We start from the raw sequence: 22,243 nt of genomic DNA, 5'->3' as shown, positions 1-22,243 counted from the left end.
TAATAATAAGGTTTAAACTGTGGAAATAATTATTAAATCCTATAGTGTATATACAAAGAATTAGAAATGAAGGGATTCTATGTGACTATTTGTAGCAAAACAAAAACACCCATAATGTTATTTTGTCCAGTTGTATTTGATGAGAAATTAAACAATATTAATAACATATTTGAGAAAGAAGAAATGGTGTTTCTGGCAGGACTGTATGAGTTCGATTAAATTTCCATGGCCACCTCACAAACTTTGGAAAACTTTTCTGAGATATCTGAAGAAGATATTTTTTTTAAAGGTGTACTTTTAAAGGTGCATTAGGTACGATATGTATCTAACGGTTGAATGAGTAAAGTTATAAGATGTGAAAGTTTTATTTTTACTTATTGAGCCCGCCCTCATTTCCACCCATGTACACAAAGCTCCGCCCCTAAAATTTATGGCGGTTCATGCTAACTAGAGGTACTATTAGCAACCGTAATTACATCACTTTCGAGCACACTGCATCACTTTCCAGCACACTTGGACACACAGACTGTTACAAGTCTATAAACATGCGACTTCTCATAATGATTTACGAGGATGTGAAGGAGTGTTGGGGCGTGTCTATGAAATGATTGACAGGAGGCCAATCCAAACACAAACAAACTTTCCGGACCAGAAGCCATGTTTCTAAACAAGGATTCTTTCAGCGACGTAACACACTTGTTCGAGACAATGCCGTACAATATTATTTGTAATCTTATCTACATCATTGTCCACATGATTTGTACTAGTAAGAAATGAAACATATTGACTATTGCACCTTTAAGTCTGTAGTTTAACTTTATTACTTTTGACCTATTAATTCATTTTAGTATGCCCGTTTTAGTATCTTGCTACAATATTAGTCTAATTTTTACGCATCCAAAATGGTTTGCCTTCGTTTTATAGTTTATTTTAATCTTTAATATCTATTTGCTCTTTAAGATACGCCTCAAGCGATAACTGGAGTGTAAACAAACAAACAAAAACGCACACAAATTTTTCAGTGTTGGTGTAAAGCGACCCAATCATTGCGCACTCGTCACTCATTACGTCAACAAATCTGGCGAATCAGAAACCGCGGTTCCTCCTCCGGTTGCGCTGCTTCTGCTTTCAGGTTTGGTTGCGCCGTAGTTTCTTTCCGTTACTAAGCAGCGATGATGGCGTGATGGCGGTAAGAGGTTTATTTTAGTGCTGCTGAGCTTTACGTTTTACTGAAATGAAGTTAAAATGTCTTTTTATTTTAATATATGAATAAAACCCTTTGCTGTTTTATTTAACATGCTATTTAGTACGTTGTAGTTGTTTTGCATGCAGCAGTTTGTGTATACAAATGTTTGTGTTGTTGTAGTGTTCTGAAGGTACCATAAATTACTATTCCTATCATTTATAAGCTTTTTAATAATAAAACCATCTTGTATATAGTTTAGCTACTGCTAAATGTTTCTCTTCTTCCTCTCATTCAGCACAGCGGAGCTAGAAAGCATGGACCACTCTGACAATCAAGCTTCTCCTGAATTATAACACATTATTACACACACACACACACACACACACACATTTCATTGGAACTTCCTTCATTATGTCTACTTCCAGGTGATTATATCATGTTGGTCATCCAAAAAATCATCGTCATTACTGTCTATCAGTATCTGCTTTATCCTGGTCAGGGTTCGGTTTTGGGGCTGGGAGGAAACGCGAGAACCCGACAGAAACCCATGTGAACATGAGAAGAACATGCAGAACCCCAGCCAGACACTAACCCGAGCTCAGGGTCGAACCGAGAACCGCGGAACTGCTCCCCGACATGTCGTTTGATCGGAAAAATACCCGTTTTTCATTTTTGTGAACAATTTTGCACGTTATATATTCTCCAAAATGACTCTAAAGAGCATAGAGAGCAAATCTTTGTCTCGTTATGTCACAAATATGACAGAATCATGGCTCGATCGTTAAACTCGAGTCCTAACTCAAGACTCAAGTCTAACACCACGTTCAGTCCATGAAGGTTTTGATTATTAGAGTTGGATCAGGTGTCTTATATGTGGAGAATGGTTATGGTTAGGGAATGACTGTTTAATTGCTGCTGTAATGTAAGTGAATACAGGAACTAGCTTGATTTGTGGATATATATGTATACTAGTGTCGTTCAAAAGAATTAGTATTTTTTTAAATTTTCTGCAGTGTAAGACTAATAAAACACTTGGGGGCATGCTGTTATAGGAAAATAATCAACAACAGGAGGGTGTGATGCAGCAGAGTTACTGTTACCACCACAAAGTTTTTATTTACCTATAACAGCATGCCCTCAAGTGTTTTATTCTTTACTTGTTGATGATTAGCGTCATAGAGCTTATACTGGAAAAGATTTATTTGTGTGCTAAATCTTTGAACGTATTTGTTATTCAGAATATAACAATGCATTGTTTTTTTCCTTCTTTTTATTCTAGTGATATCCGTGAGAAGCTGCGGAAGAAACGCCGGGCGCTGCAGGAGTCTTTGGTGAAAGTGCGGGATGACACGCAGGTCTGCAATCTCACTCGCTGGGGTTTTGTTGGTATTCTTTCTGAAATCTGATAAACAAACTGTTTGTAAATATTTAACTATTTGCCGTCTGCTGTCAAATTTCTCCGCATGTAGTAAATACTGCATATTAGTCGATGAATTGGGAAACGTTCAGTTAATGACGTAAATATTAAACAGAACCCAGACCTTGAACTTCGCCTTCACGCAGCTTGACTTTAACAAGCATTTTGTCTGAGGAGAACGTAGAGTCATAGAAAGCATGACTCAACATGCTCACTAAGGTTCTGGGAAGCATCAACTCACTCACACACACACGCACGTTGTGGTAAGACCATGCGCTGTGTGCTCTACCTGCTAGGCTCTGGTTCCCCCTGACTCCGGTACCACTAAGGAGAATGATCACACCATGGTGGAGGTTGGTTTTCTTCTCCTCGTGTCACGTTCTAGATGATAGATTCTTCTTTACTCATACCTCAAACTTCAAACGAGATCTAGAACCGCTCCTTTTGCTCTTTGCTTGTCTCTGATGCTCCGAATCCTTGCTTTTTCTCCTTTACTTCCTTCTTCACTGGTTGTTGTGTTTTAGCGTGAGATGAATCTTTGACTTTCTTTGTTTCATGGTGCACAGATAAGTGTTCTGTTTACCGAACTCTTAATAGAGCTCTTGATACAAAGGAATACAATAATATAGAGCTTGGAATTCTGTTTTACCTGACAACTCAGCAATTTAAAATTTCAGACAACGATTTATGAAGTTGAACTACACACTTTTGTTCCGTTTTGCGTATTCACTAATATTCTTTCATCTTCCCAGTATTGATGAGGAACTAATGGAATTTGGCCTCTGCTTCACCTCGTATTTATACCCCACTGAAACGGGAAGAGCTTAAGAGTTTAACACTCGTGAAGCGAGAAAATTGAAAAGAAATATAAATGTACCTGTAATGTATTGTACAGTCCCGTCTGAAACTATTGGAACAGCAAGGCCAGTTCATTCGTTTGCGCTCTACACCGAAGACATTTGGGTTTGAGATCAAAAGATGGATATGAGATGGGAGTTTCATCTTTTATTCCCCGGTTTTTATATCTAGACGTGTTAAACGACATAAAACAGTCTCGTCTTCAGAAGGTGAAATGCTGCTCAGTTGGGTTAAGGTCTGGTGGTTGACTTGGCCAATCTAAATCCTTCCAATTTTCCTCCTGATAAATGTCTTGCTGCATGATGAAGTTCCTCCAAATTAATTTGAATGCATTTCTCTGTAAATTGGCAAAATGACAAAATGTTCCTGTAGACTTCTGAATTCATTCTGCTGCTACCATCATGAGTTCCATCATCAGTAAAGATTAGTGAGAATGTTCTAGAAGCAGCCATGCAAGCCCAAGCCATGACACTACCGCCACCATGTTTCATTGATGAGCTTGTATGTTTTGGATCAAGAGCAGATCCTTTCTTTTTCCACACTTTGGCCTTTCCATCACTTCGGTAGAGGTTCATCTTGGTTCCAGAACTTTTGCGGCTCATGTCTGTTTTTCTTTGTGAATTCCAATCTGGTTTTCTGATTCTTACTGCTCATGAGTGGTTTGTGCTTGTGGTATGGCCTCTGTATTTTTGCTCTCTAAGTCTTTTTTGAACGGTGGATTGTGATACCTTCACCGCTGCCCTGTGGAGATTTTTGGTGATGTCATTGACTGTTGTTTTTGAGGTTTTTTCACAGCTCTCACAACGTTTCTGCCATCAACTGTTGTTGTTTTCCTTGGCCGACCCAATCAGTGTCAGTTGATCAGTACACCAGTGGTTTCTTGCTTTATCAGGACATTCCTAATTGTTGTATTGGCTACGCCCAATGTTTGTGCAATGCCTCTGATAGATTTTCCCACTTTTTTCAGCTTCAAGATCGCTGGCTTTTGTCCCAAGGACAGCCTTCGCAGGTGAAATTGAATTCTAAAACCAAGAGTAGATGTTCAGAGTTATTTATTGTTTAATTAGTCAATCTAACAGGACACACCTGGGTAAACAGAAACACCGGTCATCACATGTTCCAATATTTTAGCTCGCCTACAAATTGGGTAGTCTGATACAAATTGTGCGGTGCTCTATGTCGTTTAACACGTTTACATATAAATACCAGGAAGTAAAAGCTGAAATTCTAAACTCTCTTCTCATATTCATCTTTTGATCTCAAACCCAAATGTCTTCAGTCTACAGCAGAAACTCTTCAATTGGTCATGCCGTTGTAATAGTTTCAGAGGGGACTGTATAACTGCTGTAGTTTACAGTACGCAGTGTCTGATTTTCATTATATACTACACCAGGAACTGACCGGCAGAGTGGAGGACCCGGGTGAATCCCTGCGGCACTCTCTGAAAGCACAGAGAATGAAGAAGAAAAAGAAGGTACAAATGCCATGGCATTGTGCCACACTAGGTTTAGTGAAGCCACTTCCTGTACTGCGTATAGCTTTACAGCAATATGTCCGTCGGTTGTCTTTCTTGTTGTCCATTAAGCTTGGACCTCTGCTTTCTTGTTCCAGCTGTTGAAAGAGATGCCGGTGGAGGTTCCTCCAGAGGACGAGGCGGTGGAGGAGGGGGTCACGGTCGTGCAGGAGTTGCAGGAGGAGCATCTAGAAGATGCGTGGGCTGAGCGAGATCGCTCGGCTCGAGTACACAGAGGTGAGGGACTGTTAGTCTGTATCAGGATTAGACTAGGATGCTTCACTATTACAGTTAGGATTCATTCGTTTGTGTAGCAGAGGTCTGTGTGTACAGTTTATTTCCCAGTTTAGCAAAAACTAACGGAGAACGTTCTCAAGAATTCAATATAAAGTCTAAGATATATATTTTTCAAAATCAATTCAGTGGTTATCATCAAGTATTAATATTCCCCAGTACTGATTTAATTTCCTTATTAATCGAAATTGTACTGTATCATAGTGGTGTAAGTAATATCGTCAAACATGAATCGTTGTTTTATGGATCGAAATGTTGTCATATTGTATTGCTTCCAAATCAGTGGTATTGTCGAATACCGAATCGTTGCCTTATGGATCAAAATAGCATCATGTCATATTCTATTCAGTGGTGGAGTCAGCTATTGACTTGTTGGAGTATGATTCGAGATTGTGTCACATTGTAGTCGATTCACGGATATCAGATATATTGAATCATAGAACCGAAAATGTATCGTATTGCAACTGATTCAGTATCATCAAATATTAAATTGTTGTCTGATGAATCCAAAATCGTATCGTGTTGTATCATGTCAGATTCAGTGGAATCAGCAAATAGCAAATCATTACCTTATGAATCGTAACCAAATCGTTTTGTTTAGAGAGCGACCGATACACAACCGATATCCGCTTAAATATCGGGAAAAATATTATCAGTAAATCTCTAGTTTTGTTTTGCATTGTAACCAATTCAGTGGTAGTGTCAAATATTAAACAGTTCCCTTATGTATCAAAGTCCTATCGTAGTAGATTCAGTTGTATTGTCAAATATCAAATTGTCATCTAAGAGGTTTACACCCCCACCTGTAAGACTTTGTTTCACGTGGTTGTATATTGTTTTTTCATTATTAGGCTGTTAATTATTGGCAGTAAAAGCCCTGGGCAAAGGCTTGTTTATTTTAATTGTTTGGTTTTATATTTGGTTTATATATATAAAAAAAATCTATATTTGTATTTATATGTTTTATACATTTCATTATTGCTTGGGGAGTAGCAAGTTCTCAAAAAACTGGGATTCAAGGGTCAAAAATCTTAATACACTTAACACACGGCATAGAACTATCCCGTCCACCAACATACCCTATTGTTTTGTAGTGAACTTCAGGCTTTCCTCCATTCCTGCCTGGAGTTTCTTGTTAGTAATGTTGGCAGCTGCCTCACTCTCTCTCTCTCTCTTACTCTCTCTCACTCTCACTCTCTCTCACTCTCTCTCACTCTCTCTCTCACTCTCTCTCACACACTTTGTGTGTCTCTCTCTATCTCAGGCCTCCCTCCTCTCCCCGTTTTGAGGGCCGACTCCAGTCTGTCAGAGAGCTCCGTGAGGCAGCGTATGAGGGAGAAGCTGAGAGAGGCCAGGGTAAGTTAAACTCAAACGACAGCCAGAAATAACTGTGACCTCAGAAAGTCAAAAAGTCAGCGTTCTGAAAAGCTTTTTTGGAGCAAACCGAAAGGAGGGATGAGAAAAACGAGAAAGGAATGATGAAAACATTCACTTGAGCGCTTTGGAGTATTTGCTTGTGACATGGAAAGATCAAAACTACACTGGCTGTGAAACAGATTTAACACGGCCAGTTAACACGCTGCGTGTGTGTGTGTGTGTGTGTGTGTGTGTGTGTGTGTAAGCAACGTAACTCGCACTCAAGGAGTAATGCGACACGTTCGGATTTTTCTCTGCAATCCAGCTGTGCTCTAATCAAATGAAGGTTTTTAGGAAACAGTCCAGGCTTCTCTTTCCACATTAAAATCTTTTTTAATCTGCTAGCTGTGGAACAGCGTGTTCAAATTACCCTCAGGACAACAATGTTCATTTAAAAAGTTTTTAATGCCACCATTCTTGATTCCGATTGGTCATAAGGAGGTGATTAATTTTCTGTAACATCAGCTCTGACTGTTTATATTAACGCTATCGTTTGTGTAAAGAACTTCATTATTCATGTATTAAATGTTTAATCATTGCTGTGGTGGAGTTTTCTGTAAGGAGATAGGAGTTTATTTACCATTTAAGGAAGGAGTCTCCAGCGTCAGTGCTTTTCAACAGTGATGTATTTGCTCTTTCAGTCCAAAGCTGCGAGTCTGTTGGAGCAGGAGGCTTCGCTGGAGCCGGCCAGTCGTCTGAAGAGCCTCAGAGACAGAGTCACGCTGACCAGATTCGACCAGGAAGTACATCTGCTCGCTACGTCCAATTCCTTTACCTCATTTTTTTTCAGTTAGGGATCTGTTTCACGTTAAAATACATTTCATATCCCCCATGCACGGTCCAGTTATTCAAATATTATGCTCAATATTTCGTAAACATTTTAGCTATCGCAAGTTTTCCAGATTTTTCCAAATCAGAATGAGCAGCCTTTTTCTAGTTATTGAGTGAGTTACTGAGTGCGTTATCGAAGCTTGGATTCAATGTATTTAATTCGTATGACCAGTCAAACTCGCTAATACCATAATCATAAAGATGTAATGATCGATACAATAGCTTTGATAACGGTGAGTTGTGATTTCCACTACCGTAACATAGGGTTTTAATATGATCCCCTAGGGCTCCCCAGACCCCACTTTCAGAACCCGAAACGCTGATCTAAATATGGTTCCTTAATCCATCTTATTTATTCCTTTCGCTTATCCTGGCACCATTTCTCAGGCTTCTCCTTCACTATGAAGCATTTCAGTCATATTGATTTTATAGAGGTTAACGAGAGCTTTATGATGCATCTGAAGTGACGTTTTGACCTTGCAGTCGGACGACATTCTCGGCCAGGGTGACGCTTCCCTCGCCGCCAGGGTGAAATTCCGGGACGCTGCCAGACGTGTCGCCAGAGACAAAAGGGTGAGGAAGTATTCTGTATTGTTGTAATGGTATGATTTTTTAAAAAAAAAAAAAAAAAAAAAAACCCACACACATGATGGTATACTCAGAGAAATGAAATCGAGACTGATACCCAAGTGCAAGAAAGACTGTACTTTCACTTCTACAACATCACTGTAGTTAATAAGGTTAATCGTAAACATGTTTATGTGTATAAAAAAATTTTTTTTTTAAATGTTAGAATTTAACGAGTTAAAAATTTATGATCATTGATACGGAGAGAACAATCAACTTCAGAGTGGTAAGAGTGACTCGGCATCATCACACCACCTCGTTGTTGATTGTTTTCCTAGAACAGGAATTCCAATAAAGTGTGTTTTGTTTTTTTTAACTACAGCAGCCATGTTTAAATATTATAAACTAAATGTAATTCTTTGCTTTGTTTTCTGGTAAGAATTTTAGTGTGAGTAAATTGTATGATTGTTCTTTACACCGAACAGACAGAAAGCAGTTTGCCCACTGCTGAAGAAGCGTACAACTTCTTCACCTTCAACTTTGACCCTGAACCTGAACCTGAAGAACGTCACCCCAAGGTCGAAACAAAGAAAGAAGCGAGGGAACGGGAAGACGGAAGAGGGGAGGAGGAGGAGGAGGAAGAGCACGAAGCTGAGAAGGAAGGAGAGGAGGAGACCACAGATAGGGTGGAGCACGTCATATTTATTTACCTTTAATAGATATCGGGAATAAAATAACATGCCCTGTTTAAGTAATATTACAAAACAAAACTCCTGTAACTCAGGATGAAGACGCCCCGCTGGTCGGAGATGGAGAAGAGGATCTGTTCGTTATTCAGTCGGCTCAGGACTTCCTGGAAGTGAAGAAGGCTGAGTATGTTGAGTACAACAGCCGCATTGAAAGAGAGAACGAGCTTCTCTTCATCCCCAGTATGAGGCCCGGTACAGTCTCCCCTTTTATACTGAAATTGTATATTAGAATTAAAAAAGCTATATACAGATTGTACACCTTATGTACAGCGCTGTGAAAAAATATTTCCTGATTTCTTCTGTTTTTGTGTAGGTCTCATATTAAATAGTTTCAGAAATGAAAACAAAATCTAAGATAAAACAAAGGCAACCTGAGTAAACATAAAATACAGCTTTTAAACGATGATGTTATTTATTAAAGCAAAAAAGTTCTCCAATACCAACTGGTCCTGTATGAAAATGTATTTGCTAATCCCGTAGTTACTAATCCCCAAATCTATGAAACTGCATTCATAATAGGGTTCAGCTGGACTAGACGCAACCAGGCCTGATTACTGCCAACCCTGTTCAATCACATCAACACTTCAGTAGAACTTTTTCAGCAGCATGAAGTTGGTTAAAAGGTCTTACGCAGTAACACACTATGCCAAAGTTGAAAGAAATTCCAGAAATGATGAGGAAGAAGGTGATTGAAATACATCAGTCTGGGAAGGGTTACAAAGCTATTTCAAAGGCTCTGGGACTCCAAAGGACCACGGTGAGAGCCATTATCTCCAAATGGAAAAACTCGGCACAGCAGTGAACCTTCCCAGAAGTGGCCAACCTTCCAAAATTCCTCCAAGAGCACAGTGACTACTCATCCAGCAAATAACAAAAGAGCCAAGGACAGCATCAAAGGACCTACAGGCCTCTCTTGCATCAACAAAGGTCCCTGTTCATGACTCCACTATCAGAAAGACACTGGGCAATAATGGCATCTATGGAACGGTGACGAGGTGAAAACCACTGCTAACCCAGAAGAACATTAAGGCTCGTCTGAATTTTTTTTGTCAAAACACACCTTAATGATCCCAAACCTTTTGGGAGAATGTTCTGTGGATTGAGGAGTCGAAAGTGGAACTGTTTGGAAGACAGCAGTCCCGTTACATCTGTCGTAAACCAAACACAGAATTCCATAAAAAGAACATCATATTTACGGTCAAGCATGGTGGAGGAAGTGTGGTGGTGTGGGGATGCTTTGTTTCACACTGCCATCACCATTGTAGTTATTGCTGCAAAAAGTGGCCCAACCAGATTTTAAGTTTAAAGCGACATAGGTGTTGGATAACTTCAATAAAAAAAAATCAAAACTGTATTGTGTGTTTACTCAGGTTGCCTTTTGTTTTATGTTGCATTTCATTTGAAGACCTAATACTATGTAGTATGAGATATACACAAAAACCAGAAGAAATCAGGATGGGGCAAATACTTTTTCACAGCATTGTAGCCGACGATGTCAACAGAATCAGTAATCGCGATGTTTGTGACTGGCATCATCATGTGTTTGTACCTCAGTGCCTGCTTCTAGTAAGCTCCCGGAGAATGTGCGTCCCCGTTACCTGGAGGAGGAGGGTCTTTACGTAGGGGAGAGACCATACGTCTCCCTGACCAATCAGAACATTCTGGAAAACCGCGTCATGAAGCAAGATCAGGTAACCGATGTAACAGTGTGAAAGTTCTGTGTGTTTGAGAAACAGGAACTTATTCATGAGACTGATGGACACTTCCTTATGAAAACAGAAGCACCTGCAGAGCATCGTGCCACATTACGATCCCACAGTAAAGCAGGTTTTCCTAATAACTTGTGGCATTTAATCTCGCACCATATGGGTTCTGATATCTGTCTTAAGAATGGGGAAAAAAAAGACTTCTGCTCTGTGTGTGTTTCACAATGTGAATATTTTGTTATAAACTATGTACAAATAAATCTATACAACAGCATAGTCTAGATATTTGCCCATTCTCTCCTACCATAAATACACATTACCTTGAAATATATCATTAAATACTCAAAAATCAGATTATTTCTCATGTATCTCATACTTGGTCATTTTTATTTCCATGACTCATCCGCTATAGTTTATAAAAAAAACTATTTTAGTTCATTCCCTCAACACATTGACTCATGAAATATACAGAATATTCCACAAGTTACGTACATGTTCAACAGGATCATGATAAGAAGAAAATGAATTTCTCACCTTCTATTTTTTTCCTCTTTATTGTCAGTGATAATGTGAAATTGACTGACGAAATCACTTTTAGTCTGTTACTCAAATTATAGATTGAAATACAGTATTAATATAAGAAATAGATTTTTTTTAAAAAATCCTCTGTTTTGTGTATTTGTAAACTCTTTACCATAAAAAAGAAGACTAAACTCAGCCTTGTTCTTCATTTAAGAGCAAAGAAACCTTGAAACATTAGATTGTTGCCTGAGATGGGTTAACACGTTCTTTGATTGATTTTAATGAATTAATTGCATGTTTTAGAGATTCAATGATTTTTAAAAAGTGTCTTTTTAAAAGATTTTAGGGCTCAAATTGACACACAATAGTGGAATCAGCCCAATATTCATAACCGTATGTTATCTCATAGTGTTCGACAAATGCGTAGTTACGATTCTCTGCGTACAAGCCATTTATAGGAAATCAGGTCTGTATAATGTCTTAGCAGTCACACAGAGGTCAAGTTTAAACGCAAGCGATGAAAAGAAAAAAAACAAAAACAAACCCAGCCCGATCATTTATGATACTTATTGTATTCAGAGGCAATTTGGTTTTCCCAATTGTTTACATGTTCGTAAAACAATTAACGCCCATACAGTAGCATTTACGCAGAAACATGATGTCCGTTTCTTTCCACTCAGGGTATGAAGTGGTTTGGTGATGATGGGCGGATCATGGCTCTGCCTAATCCAATCAAAGAGTCCTCATCAAGACCGCCCCTTTTCCATCTGGAGCAGGAGCTAGATCCGGCACTACAGACTGTCTACAGAAAGGTATTCTGATGAGTACATTACCATGTTGTTGTTTTTTTACGTTTCCAGATCACTACTATTGTAGCTACTGTCCTGTGAGTTTCACATAATTCAACACCGTCCTCCTATTGGTGGATTTATTTTCAGGCTGAAAAATTGTACAATATGATGATGTGTGTGTATATATATATATATATATATATATATATATATATATATATATATATATATATATATATATATATGTGTGTGTGTGTGTGTGTGTGTGTGTGTGTGTGTGTGTGTGTTAGATTGCAAGGAATAAAGCTTGATTATGCTTACTATATGATATATTCATGATGAAATGGAGATTCTGTTTAAATCATCATATTGTACAATTTTTCAGCCTCAAAATAAATCCACCAATAGGAGGACGGAGTTGAATTATGTGGAACTCACAGAACAGTAGCTACAGTAATGGTAATGTGGACACGTAAAAATGGTGATGGACATGATAAATATCCTTATTACCTGATTATGGCATTTTATCCGATTGCAGAACATAGTGAATGATCTTCATAGTATAACCTGGCATGGAGAATGTCTCTCTGTGTGCGCATTAACACAGGGTCTGTTGTAGATTTTATTGTATTTATCTTATAGGAATGCTGTAATCGAACAGTCTAAACCCAGCTCAGGCATTCCTGCGCTCGCACGCAGCTGTTTCTAGGTGACGGCCAGTAATATTTGTGGCGGTGACGCTTAAGAGTGGTTCCAGACGGGCAATTATGTAATGATGAGGACTGGGTTCTTCGTTAGTGCAGGGCTGAGAGCGGACAGTTTTAGGCCAGGCCGGGGACACGTAGGTCTGACGGAAGCACTGATGCTTCTATATGTGCGTAGAGAGAGAATCATCTGGCTACAATTTTCAAAATTGATAAGAGATTAGAGTAGAGATCCAAATGCCCTCGGGTCCATTGAGGTAATGCTTTGAGAAGCCCACGACAAAAACAATTCCCTCTCGTGGAATTGTAATTGAAACGGTACCAACCCGTACCGGTTTCCCATCGGCAGAACGCACATTGATTTGTCGTAATATTTCAGATAGTTATTACAACTTTAATATCATTTTGCTTTCGCATATTATGCAGTGCTCCCAAAGCACACAGAGAAATCATACATACATCTTTAAAGTTCTTCTCAGTTTGCTCTCACATGGCATTTGGAGCGACGCGAATTCTTGTCAAGGTAGCCAGCATGTTCCTGGTCTTTCTTCGTGCAGGCGCTGAAATCCAAGCGCGTCAACCGTTACATGGCGGGAGTCGGAGTCCCAGACGGAGACTACCAGCTGGACGTCGATGTATCCGGGCTCATATTTTCCCACCATCCTCTGTTCAGCAGGGAGCATGTGCTGGGGGCTCGGCTGGCCCAGCTGTATGACCAGTACCTCAGCAGACGGCATAAAAACTTCGTCTGTCTCCTGACAGATAAGGTAATATCTGTTGCTCAATCACCATGGCTTTCACGATAAGAAATTGACTAAATAATACAGAGCCTACTTTTCTGCATGCATGACTTCAGTTGAACGGGTTGAGAAACGCGATTCACAATATGCTGGAGCTGCATACAGGAGAAGGCCTTAGTCTGATGAGTCAGCAAATAATTCTGGACTACAAACAGGAAATAAGGTCAGCAAATTTGAGCCTCTGATATTTTTGAATGCGGCATATAATATCGCATGAAGACTAATTGCGTACACCGATTGTCTGTTTTGCGCGCGTTTCTTCAGGCACACTCGTCAGCTCCGTGACTTAGAGCAAGAGAGGGACCGAACTCTGCTGAAGACCATCATCAAAGTCTGGAAAGAGCTCAAAGCACTGCGGGAATTCCAGGGCTTCACCAACACACCCTACAAACTCTACATCAGGAAGTGCGTACAGCAGCTAAAGACAGCTAGCTTTCCAACAGAGCTAATCCAGCGTTCGTGAAAAGACATCAACATACGCGATGTTGTTGTTCAGTTAACAGCAAATATCCTCATCGAAATAAACACCGAAATGAATCCAACATGAACTATTCAGCAAAGAGAAACAAATCAATCCAATACTCTTCAATAAAAGTAAACCAGACTCGACGCTACAGTCTATGTGATTAATCCAGCACTTTCCAACAAACGCCAAGTAAACACTAACACGCTGATACAACGCTCTCCAACAAACACTAATGATTAATCCAGCACTTTCCAACAAGCACCAACACACCCATAGAGTACTTACGGCGGCGCTTTGATCCAATACTACCCGAAAACACCAACACATGGATTCAACACTCTCCAACAAACACTAATGATTAATCTGTTTGATTGTTGAGTTTTACCATTGAGTGTTGGATTCACATGTTAGTATTTGTTGTAATTTATCAACACTTTTCAACAATCACCATCACATTAATCCAGTACTCTACAACAAATCTAACACCATTAATCAAACTCAAGCACATTAATACAGCACTTTCTAACAAACACTAAACATTCATATAGCAGATACCAAATGCTAAAAAGCACTGGTCATTGGTGTTTGTGGAAAAGTATTGGGTTAAAATGTTGGTGTTTGGTCGTCGGACTTATCGGATTTTGTTCTCACTACATATGGTCTTGGTCTCAAACGAGAGCTGTAGTGTTATGACATTTAAGTTTTTAACTGTATATAAATTGGAGGGTTTTCCTCAATTTTTATCTCTTGTCCCCTCAGAGAGGAGATGGAGCGAGGACGGGACGAACGAGAACACGAGGCGGAGATCTTAGCCGAGGTGGCCGAGCTGCAGACTGAGCTTGCAGAGGATTATGAGAGGAAGATGGTTGAATACCGGAGACATCTGGAGGAATGGAGGTCCTGGAGGAGGAAACAGGTACCGTTGCGGCACCGTTATTAATCAAGCAGCATTAAAAAAAAAAGATGAGAGTAAGGTTACAGTTAACCTAGCAGTGTCGTCCTTTTCTTCATTTTTTTTTTTAAGCAAAGCCGTTTGTATTATCGATTTTAGAAAGCCGTAAAGAAGAAGAGAAGACAGCAGTCGCAAGGCGAGGCACAGGAAGAAGAGGACGAGCACAGTGAGGAAGAGCTGGGAGAGGCGCGAGCGAAACCAGAACCTCCAGAAAAACCTGACATGGCCGGTTTGGAGCAGCAGGTCCGAGTGAAAGCTGCGAAGATCCGCAGGAAACCTGGAGAATCAGTTTTGGTTCCAGAACTTACTGTTTCCAGCCCGGTCACTCCTAATGAGCAGTGTCCACGGTAAGCAGAGGGATCGCTCTCTCTCTTTCACACACACACACACACACACACACCCATGATGTTAAAAATATCATGAATAAATTCAGATAAAATAAATGGAAATGATTGGGACTGATGGGGAAAATATTTTGGTTATTATCGTCGAGTATTTTATTTATAAATACACACTACCAGTCAAAAGTTTGTGGACACTCGACTGAAATGTTTCTCGTGATGTTAAAAAGCTTTTGATCTGAAGGTGTATGATTAAATGTGTGTTGTAGACAAAAATATAATCGTGCCGACGTATTCGTTTCTTTCATTAGAAAACTAACGTTTTATTTACAAAATAATCTTTTTTTTTAAACAGACGACTTGGAGCGAAAGATTCAGTCCAGCGTCGGTGGGAACTCCTTTAATACTGTTTACGCCAAGAATACATTTCTGGAAAATTCTAGGCGAACAGGGCGTCTACTATGAAGATGATAAAATACTAAATTATTTAGATTTATTTTGGATTTTTTTTATCATAACATAATTCCTTTAGTTCCATTTGTGTTACTCCAGAGTTTTGATGGCTTTATTATTATTATTATTATTAGTAGTAGTAGTAGTAGTATAAAATGTGGGGGGAAAAATTAATAATAAAGAATGAGTGTGTCTAAACATCTGACCACTAGTGTAATTGACAGTAATTAAGCAAAAGTATTGATTTCCAATCGAACTTTGTTTAAATATAAATCTTCTTTAATATTACTTACGAACGGGAACAAATAGGCAATTATGCCACCGAGTTTATAATGTCAACAGAAGTTTTGGTTTGAAACATAGAGAAGAGTAATGTAATGCTTTTCTCGCGAAGCGGTTTTACAGAAATCAGCGGAATTGCTCATTCACAAGAAAAGATTTTAAGAACAATAGAAAGGAAGCAAAACTCAAAAAAAAAGAGGAACCTTATGTGGTCAGCTTCCGATTTTGGAATTACAAAAGGAAGAGTTAAAAGACAAGCAGACAAGTTAACACAAGTTAAGTTAATTAACAAAGTGAAGATACGTGAGATACTATATGACGGTTCGATATGTTAACCAACAAAATAAAGGTTGATTTATAAACAATAAAAAAAATCCTGGTCTTTATATGAAGCATTAGAGCAACCAAGGAACCAAAAAAGCTCCATATCATGTGGTTATGGTAATGGAAGGAAATAGCCCATGTTTATAAAGTTGTTGAGAAGTATTACTATTAATTTCCTGTTTATTAACGGAGCTTGCAGCTCTTTCCCCAGCTGTGTCCCATGTGTTGTGTCTTCTCTTGTTCCCAGAGGTGAATTTGCACGGAGGGAGGACGTAGCAAAGCGCTCTCTCTTCATTAAAGTGCTGTACAACAACAAAGAAGTTTCCAGAACCGACAGTCGCTCGCTCAGTATGGACTTCCGGGTTCACTTCGGCCAGATGTTCAACCTGAAGATCGTGAACTGGCCCGAGAGCATCAAGCTGCAGGTAGTGTGTGTTGAAGTTTGTGTGTGTGTGTGTGTGTGTGTGTGTGTGTGTGTATAGTTTGACTTTACATATTCTGCATGTCAGATATATGAGCGCGCCGGATCATCCACCAATTTGTTGGCGGAGGCTTGCGTACCGGTTCCGGAAACTTCCGTCTTAACGGGAAGTGCTTCATCTGAAGAGATGGAGTTCAGCAGCAACCAGAGGGTCGCGTTTAACCATGAGGGTGTCGGCAGTGGTAAACACACACACACACACACACACACACACACACACACACACACACACACACACACACACACAGTGAACGCAAAGACTGATCAGCTGATCCTTTTATTTATTTTAAGCCAAATTAAAAACTGCATGATTGCATTTTAAACATTTACACATGTGACACGTTCAAAATACTGCGTGTTGGATGTGTGTCGTGTCAGACGTGCCGTTCTCATTCATGGCTGACGGCAGTAACAAGCAGACTCTGCTGACTTCAGGGAAGCTGTCCTGCTGTGTGTCGTGGGCTGTAGGAGAGGATGACCTTCCCCTGGCTCCGGCCTCTGGGCAGCCCGGCGCAGGTATACACAGGTGAGAGGCTAACAGACACAACGCAATACACACAGTCAGCAACTTCTACCCCACACGTTCTGGAGCGCAATAGTACATCTACGCCTGAATCTCGCTGACAGAGATATGGAGAAAGTGTAGGTCAGTGTTCGAGAAGTCATTTCCATCACCATAGCAACCATAACAAAAACAGCGAAACTTGATGAGCATAGGAAAGTGCTAAATCTGACTCAGATATCCAATACTAACACATTTTTATGCTCTCTCTCACTCTCTCGCTCTATAGTGGTCTGAGACAGATGGACGCTATAGCGTGCATCGGGGCGTCTGGACTAAACGACATGAAGAAGCTGGGGAAGTGGGCAGCCGAATCTCGCCTCGACCCCAACGACCCCAACAACTCCTCCATAATGCAGCTGCTCTCAGTGCGTGAGCTTGCACAGCAGTCAGCTCGACGTTAGCCGATTAAAGCGGTTCCTGCTAGGTTTACAAACACAGCAAACGTGTCGAACTTCAAGCACGGGATTGATTCTTTTCCGTAGATAAAACCGACCGTTCGTATAGTTTTGACGGACGACGTTCCGCAATTCGTTAACGAGAAGCTCTACATTCATGTACGAGGAAGAAGTTTAAGAATCTGTAGCAAGATGACTTTTGAAAGAGTCAAGAGTCTACATTTAATTCAGTGAAGATGAAAAATATCAGAATCCAGATGTGAAAAGCTGACAAAAAGAATACTTATACTTATGCGAGCACTGAATGTTTTGTTTAATTCAACTTTATATCATGAAAATTTATATTTTTCATCGCCAGATGCTAGATATTTTGTGATTATGGTTATGCAAGGCATTAATACTTATGCAAGGCATTGTGGTGGAATGTGAAAGAGGTCAGTTTGCACACACACACCCACCATCTCACCTCTGTCACTCCAGGTGGCGAGTGGAGGTGAGATAGCAGTTCCGGATTATTTCCGACTGGAGCAGCTGCAGGAGGAGTTTAACTTCCTGTCTGAAGAGGAGCTGGAGCGCTCGCGCCGCTTTCGCCTGCTCCGGCTGAGGAGCCAGGAGGTGGCCGAGTTCCGCCATTTTAAATCCGTGCCTTCCACCGAGAGAGAGATCCCGGAGAAAGTGTTTGAGGTTGAACTTCTACTTCTATAGATCAAACCCTTATTCCTTATTCAAGCACAGTTCATATTTCACAGCTGCCATTTTCTCTGCACTCTCTGGCTGAGATGTTATATATGGATACCGTTTTTTTCTCTTCTGTTGAATATGTCAGGATTACGAGCGCAGGCTGAAGGAAGGAGAGCTAGTCGACACCAAGGAGCACATGGACGCACACAGAGCTCTGGCGGCCAAGTATTTACAGAAAGTAAGTGAAGACTCGATTCTGATTGGTCTAAAGGTTTTGATTCATTTCCTACATCATCAGCTTTGGCACTAGTTCCGGCTGCAATCCAGATCACAGGTTTATATACCGTATATCTCGATGTGCTCGTTCTAATAAAGAAAACACCTGGAGCTATATGTGTGGCGGAAACTTCGCATACAGCAGTAAAAATAAACTCGTCGATATGGTGAAGGATTCTGGGAGGAGGTGTTTGGGAATCGTTTTCTCCGGGTTGCGGAAGCGATACACCTGACTGTTCCAGTCGTACACCCACTTTCTTACTTCTTCTTCTTCTTTCAGGTGCAGGAGTCCGTCATTAACCGCTTCCTCATAGCGAGGCATCGTTACACTCTGTCGGATTTGATCGTGGAAGAGGAGGTCCCGAGCATCGGGTAAATCGCCCTTCCTCTCCCCACTAGTTCACCGCCATTTTAGCATTTTATTCATCTTCCTGTTTATTATCCTGACTAAACTCAAGTCAGCTGCTCAAGGATGTGAAGACAGTTCTGCACTTACGTGTCTTACAGCTCATTGGAGCATGTTAGTTCAGTCGTTTATTTCATTTTCTTCTCCTCTTTGTGGTGTTGTCCGGTTTGATTTGTATAACGCTTTTTAACGATAGACATGAATGCAAATGTATTTATATTTAGGTCCCTAGACATAACTGGTGGAAAAATCATTCCACCGAAGGGATACGGGCTTCTGATGAGACTTCATCTTGGTGAACTCTGGTGTAAATTCATTTATTGAATATTTTCTTCTGCTTTCATATTTTCCCACTTCCTTTAATTCCCTACGTGTGTTTTCCTCTCTTCCTCTCTCAGGAGTGTTTTTAATATATATATATATATATATATATATATATATATATATATATATATATATATATATATATATATATATATATAGCATAAAGAAACTTGATACTATATATATAGTATATAGTACTATGGTGATGCTTGGTGACTTTAATGTAGAGGAAAAAGCAATAACGTGTGGTCTTTTTGGTTGTTAACAAATGGAGGCGCTGCTAAATTATTAAGAAATTTATACATTTACACACTAAATCTTGTTTTGTTTATCCCCCCACACAAACCTCTCCACCGGCTAGTATTTACCTATGAATTATTATTCTTCTTATGCAAATAAGATCGTCTCGATCGGTCCCTCGTATTCACCGCGTATTCACCGTGAGATGGTTAGAGGTCCGTTTACCTCTGTACGTATCAGAATTACACTGTGACTCTTGTTCACGTCGTCAGGATTTTAGGCCTGAACCTGTTCAGGCTGGCCGAGCCCAAGCGTCCTCTGAAGCCTCGGAGAAAAGAGAGGAAGAAAGTGACGGCTCAGAACCTTTCGGACGGAGACATCAGGCTGCTGCTGAACATCATCAGAGGCTACGACATCCCTGTCCGGAAACCTCACGCCAGGTGCACGCGGATTAACGGACGTAACGTAAGGCAGCATTTCTGCTCTTTCCTCAAGTATTTGCATAACCGTGCTGTTTTTATATCTATAGCAAACCTGCAGCGGCATCTAAGAGCGCTCGCTCCTACGCTGAGCCGTTTACATCGGCTCAGTCCTCTCAGGCTGTACTCCAGGCTAGCGAGTGGCCCCTCGGACAGGTAAATCGCCTTTACTGTCCACAGTCGGTTATTTATTTATTATTAAGTTCAGCAGGTTTCCTCGTTTATGGCTGGGATATTGTTACAGTTATACTTTACTGAGAGAGAGAGAGAGCGCGAGAGTAGTATCAGAATAAGGCTTTCTATGCAGGCCGTCGTTATAACGACTTATAACTCCATTTCATGTCATAACATGTTATAACGCCCATTACACATTACATTCCAGCACATTACATCGCTCTCATTATATCGACTCGGTGATATAACGTGTCACACTTATAACACGTCGTGTTTACGATCCATAACGCGCAATAAAATAGCTATAAAATATCCCGTATTTACATAAAGGATTCTCACAATACGTACACTGCCTTCTGAATGCGAATACGCTCGTAGTTTATTACAGATATACCATGCGTTGAAAGTGTTACCTGTGTTAGTTCTAGATGCTCCCTGTATTTCCTGTAGAATGTAAGTGATATATTTATATCTAGTTCAACCAACAATACTGTACAATTTCTCTGTGACTGATGTCCTGGTGTCTCGGAGACGCAGAGAAATGGTTACTGAATGTATGCGACAGGTCAAGTGACTTCCTTCTTGAAAATTGAAAGCTTTTGCAGGGTGCCGGTTTATAATCCGTCCAAATGACTGTCAGTCTGTGTGTGTGTGTGTGTGTGTGCATGTTAAGCCCCAGATCCGGCCCTTCGTCGAGGTCTCTTTTCAGCGTACGGTACTGCAGACGTCCACAGCCGAAGGGCCGAACCCCTGTTGGAACGAAGAACTGGTGCTGCCGTTCAGGTGACCTTGCAATCTTTTATTAACGTGCCACGACACGGCCGCGTATAAGCACGTACTATACGGACCATTTCGGTTTCTAAACGCTTACGGTCCACTCCGTTCCATCAGCGCTCCAAACGGAGATTACAGCACGTCCAGCCTGCAGGCCGTCCGCGACGAGGTCTTCATCAGCATCTTCGACGAGGTCCTGTATGACGAGGCGGTCGAGGTGAGAGACACGTGGAGCTGACGTGACTGAACGCCGACTTAGCGGTTAACTCTTAGTGCTTCAGTGATCGTTATTACTTTACGGCTATAAATGAGACACGGTCATGTTTTGTTTCGTAGCGCTGCTTCGTGTTGTCAGATTCGTGGTACAGACTCTGAAGAGTAAGAATAAACGCGCACTTCTCCTCTTGTCCATCTTTAAACATTCCGCTTTCTTTAATCAAGCGAAGTCGTCAGACGAGAAGGAATACATGCAATCAATAATCAGTCTCCTTTTTGGAGGTAATGTCTCTAGCACAGTTAGCTGGGAAATTCCTCAAGAAATCGGTCGAGAAAACGCCAATACATTTCTGTAAAATTCTAGGTGAAAAGCATGTCTACTTTGAAGATGCTAAAATATTAAATTATTTTGATTTATTTTGGATTTTTTTATCACAACATAATTCCCATAGTTCCATTTGTGTTACTCCAGAGTTTTAATGACTTTATTATTATTATTATTATTATTATTATTATTATTATGATTATGATTGTTATTATGAAATGTGGTGAAAATATATATATATATATATGCAGAGGATCTGCACCGGAAGCCATACTAATTCACATCTAGAAATCTGGAGTCGCTAACTACGAGCATTTTATTTTCATACATTTATGAAAAGTTCTGCTGCGGTATTTGGGTTTTTTTTTTTCTTTCCAAGCGCTCAGTTCAGTTCACTGAAATGGTCTCCTTAAATACTTTTAAAAGTTATTTTCAAGTTTGGCCATAGTTGCCTTTTTAAGACTTCACTTTCACTTCTTTGAAAGAGGTATGTGTGTGTGTTGCCCTTTGTTTCAGGATGAGAGAGAAAGAGGAAACAGTATACACACACGCATTGAGAGACACTGGCTGGGATCCATAAAGATTCCTTTCAGCACAATTTATCTTCAGTCACGGGTACGTTATGGTAAATCTCAGATCTGCATCTGAAAAGAGGCTCAAGCTGACTCAGTCTTCCCGGAGGAGCCACGGGATTGATTTTGAATGTCTCAGTTTGATCTTTCTATAATTGGATGG

At 40.2% G+C, this 22,243-nt stretch overlaps 1 protein-coding gene across 3 annotated transcripts in view; it reads left to right on the top strand.

Annotated features, from left to right (window-relative positions):
• Window positions 1–1,117: 1,117 nt before the first annotated feature.
• cc2d2a (coiled-coil and C2 domain containing 2A) overlaps window positions 1,118–22,243 on the top strand; it is a 27,650-nt gene continuing 6,524 nt past the window's right edge. Inside the window, exons 1-30 of one of the 3 annotated variants that reach the window (XM_047160538.2) lie at window positions 1,118–1,189; window positions 1,482–1,611; window positions 2,466–2,541; window positions 2,900–2,956; window positions 4,855–4,935; window positions 5,073–5,211; window positions 6,533–6,624; window positions 7,326–7,427; window positions 7,999–8,088; window positions 8,568–8,768; window positions 8,867–9,023; window positions 10,386–10,522; window positions 11,740–11,871; window positions 13,112–13,321; window positions 13,411–13,517; window positions 13,619–13,759; window positions 14,580–14,736; window positions 14,872–15,119; window positions 16,420–16,597; window positions 16,682–16,835; window positions 17,032–17,179; window positions 17,445–17,583; window positions 18,094–18,297; window positions 18,440–18,532; window positions 18,851–18,942; window positions 19,813–19,980; window positions 20,070–20,175; window positions 20,867–20,976; window positions 21,085–21,184; window positions 22,025–22,123. In XM_047160538.2, the coding sequence (XP_047016494.2) occupies window positions 1,598–1,611; window positions 2,466–2,541; window positions 2,900–2,956; window positions 4,855–4,935; window positions 5,073–5,211; window positions 6,533–6,624; window positions 7,326–7,427; window positions 7,999–8,088; window positions 8,568–8,768; window positions 8,867–9,023; window positions 10,386–10,522; window positions 11,740–11,871; window positions 13,112–13,321; window positions 13,411–13,517; window positions 13,619–13,759; window positions 14,580–14,736; window positions 14,872–15,119; window positions 16,420–16,597; window positions 16,682–16,835; window positions 17,032–17,179; window positions 17,445–17,583; window positions 18,094–18,297; window positions 18,440–18,532; window positions 18,851–18,942; window positions 19,813–19,980; window positions 20,070–20,175; window positions 20,867–20,976; window positions 21,085–21,184; window positions 22,025–22,123 (3,732 nt within the window). In that variant the 5' untranslated portion in view covers window positions 1,118–1,189; window positions 1,482–1,597. The remainder of the gene's footprint in view (window positions 1,190–1,481; window positions 1,612–2,465; window positions 2,542–2,899; window positions 2,957–4,854; window positions 4,936–5,072; window positions 5,212–6,532; window positions 6,625–7,325; window positions 7,428–7,998; window positions 8,089–8,567; window positions 8,769–8,866; window positions 9,024–10,385; window positions 10,523–11,739; window positions 11,872–13,111; window positions 13,322–13,410; window positions 13,518–13,618; window positions 13,760–14,579; window positions 14,737–14,871; window positions 15,120–16,419; window positions 16,598–16,681; window positions 16,836–17,031; window positions 17,180–17,444; window positions 17,584–18,093; window positions 18,298–18,439; window positions 18,533–18,850; window positions 18,943–19,812; window positions 19,981–20,069; window positions 20,176–20,866; window positions 20,977–21,084; window positions 21,185–22,024; window positions 22,124–22,243) is intronic. The other 2 variants (XM_017486659.3, XM_047160537.2) reach the window with 2 other exon arrangements.

This window comes from Ictalurus punctatus, chromosome 15, assembly GCF_001660625.3.
Source record: "Ictalurus punctatus breed USDA103 chromosome 15, Coco_2.0, whole genome shotgun sequence".
Lineage (NCBI taxonomy): Eukaryota > Metazoa > Chordata > Actinopteri > Siluriformes > Ictaluridae > Ictalurus > Ictalurus punctatus.
Note: the sequence above shows the minus strand (reverse complement) of the source record. Positions and strands in the feature narration are given on the sequence as shown.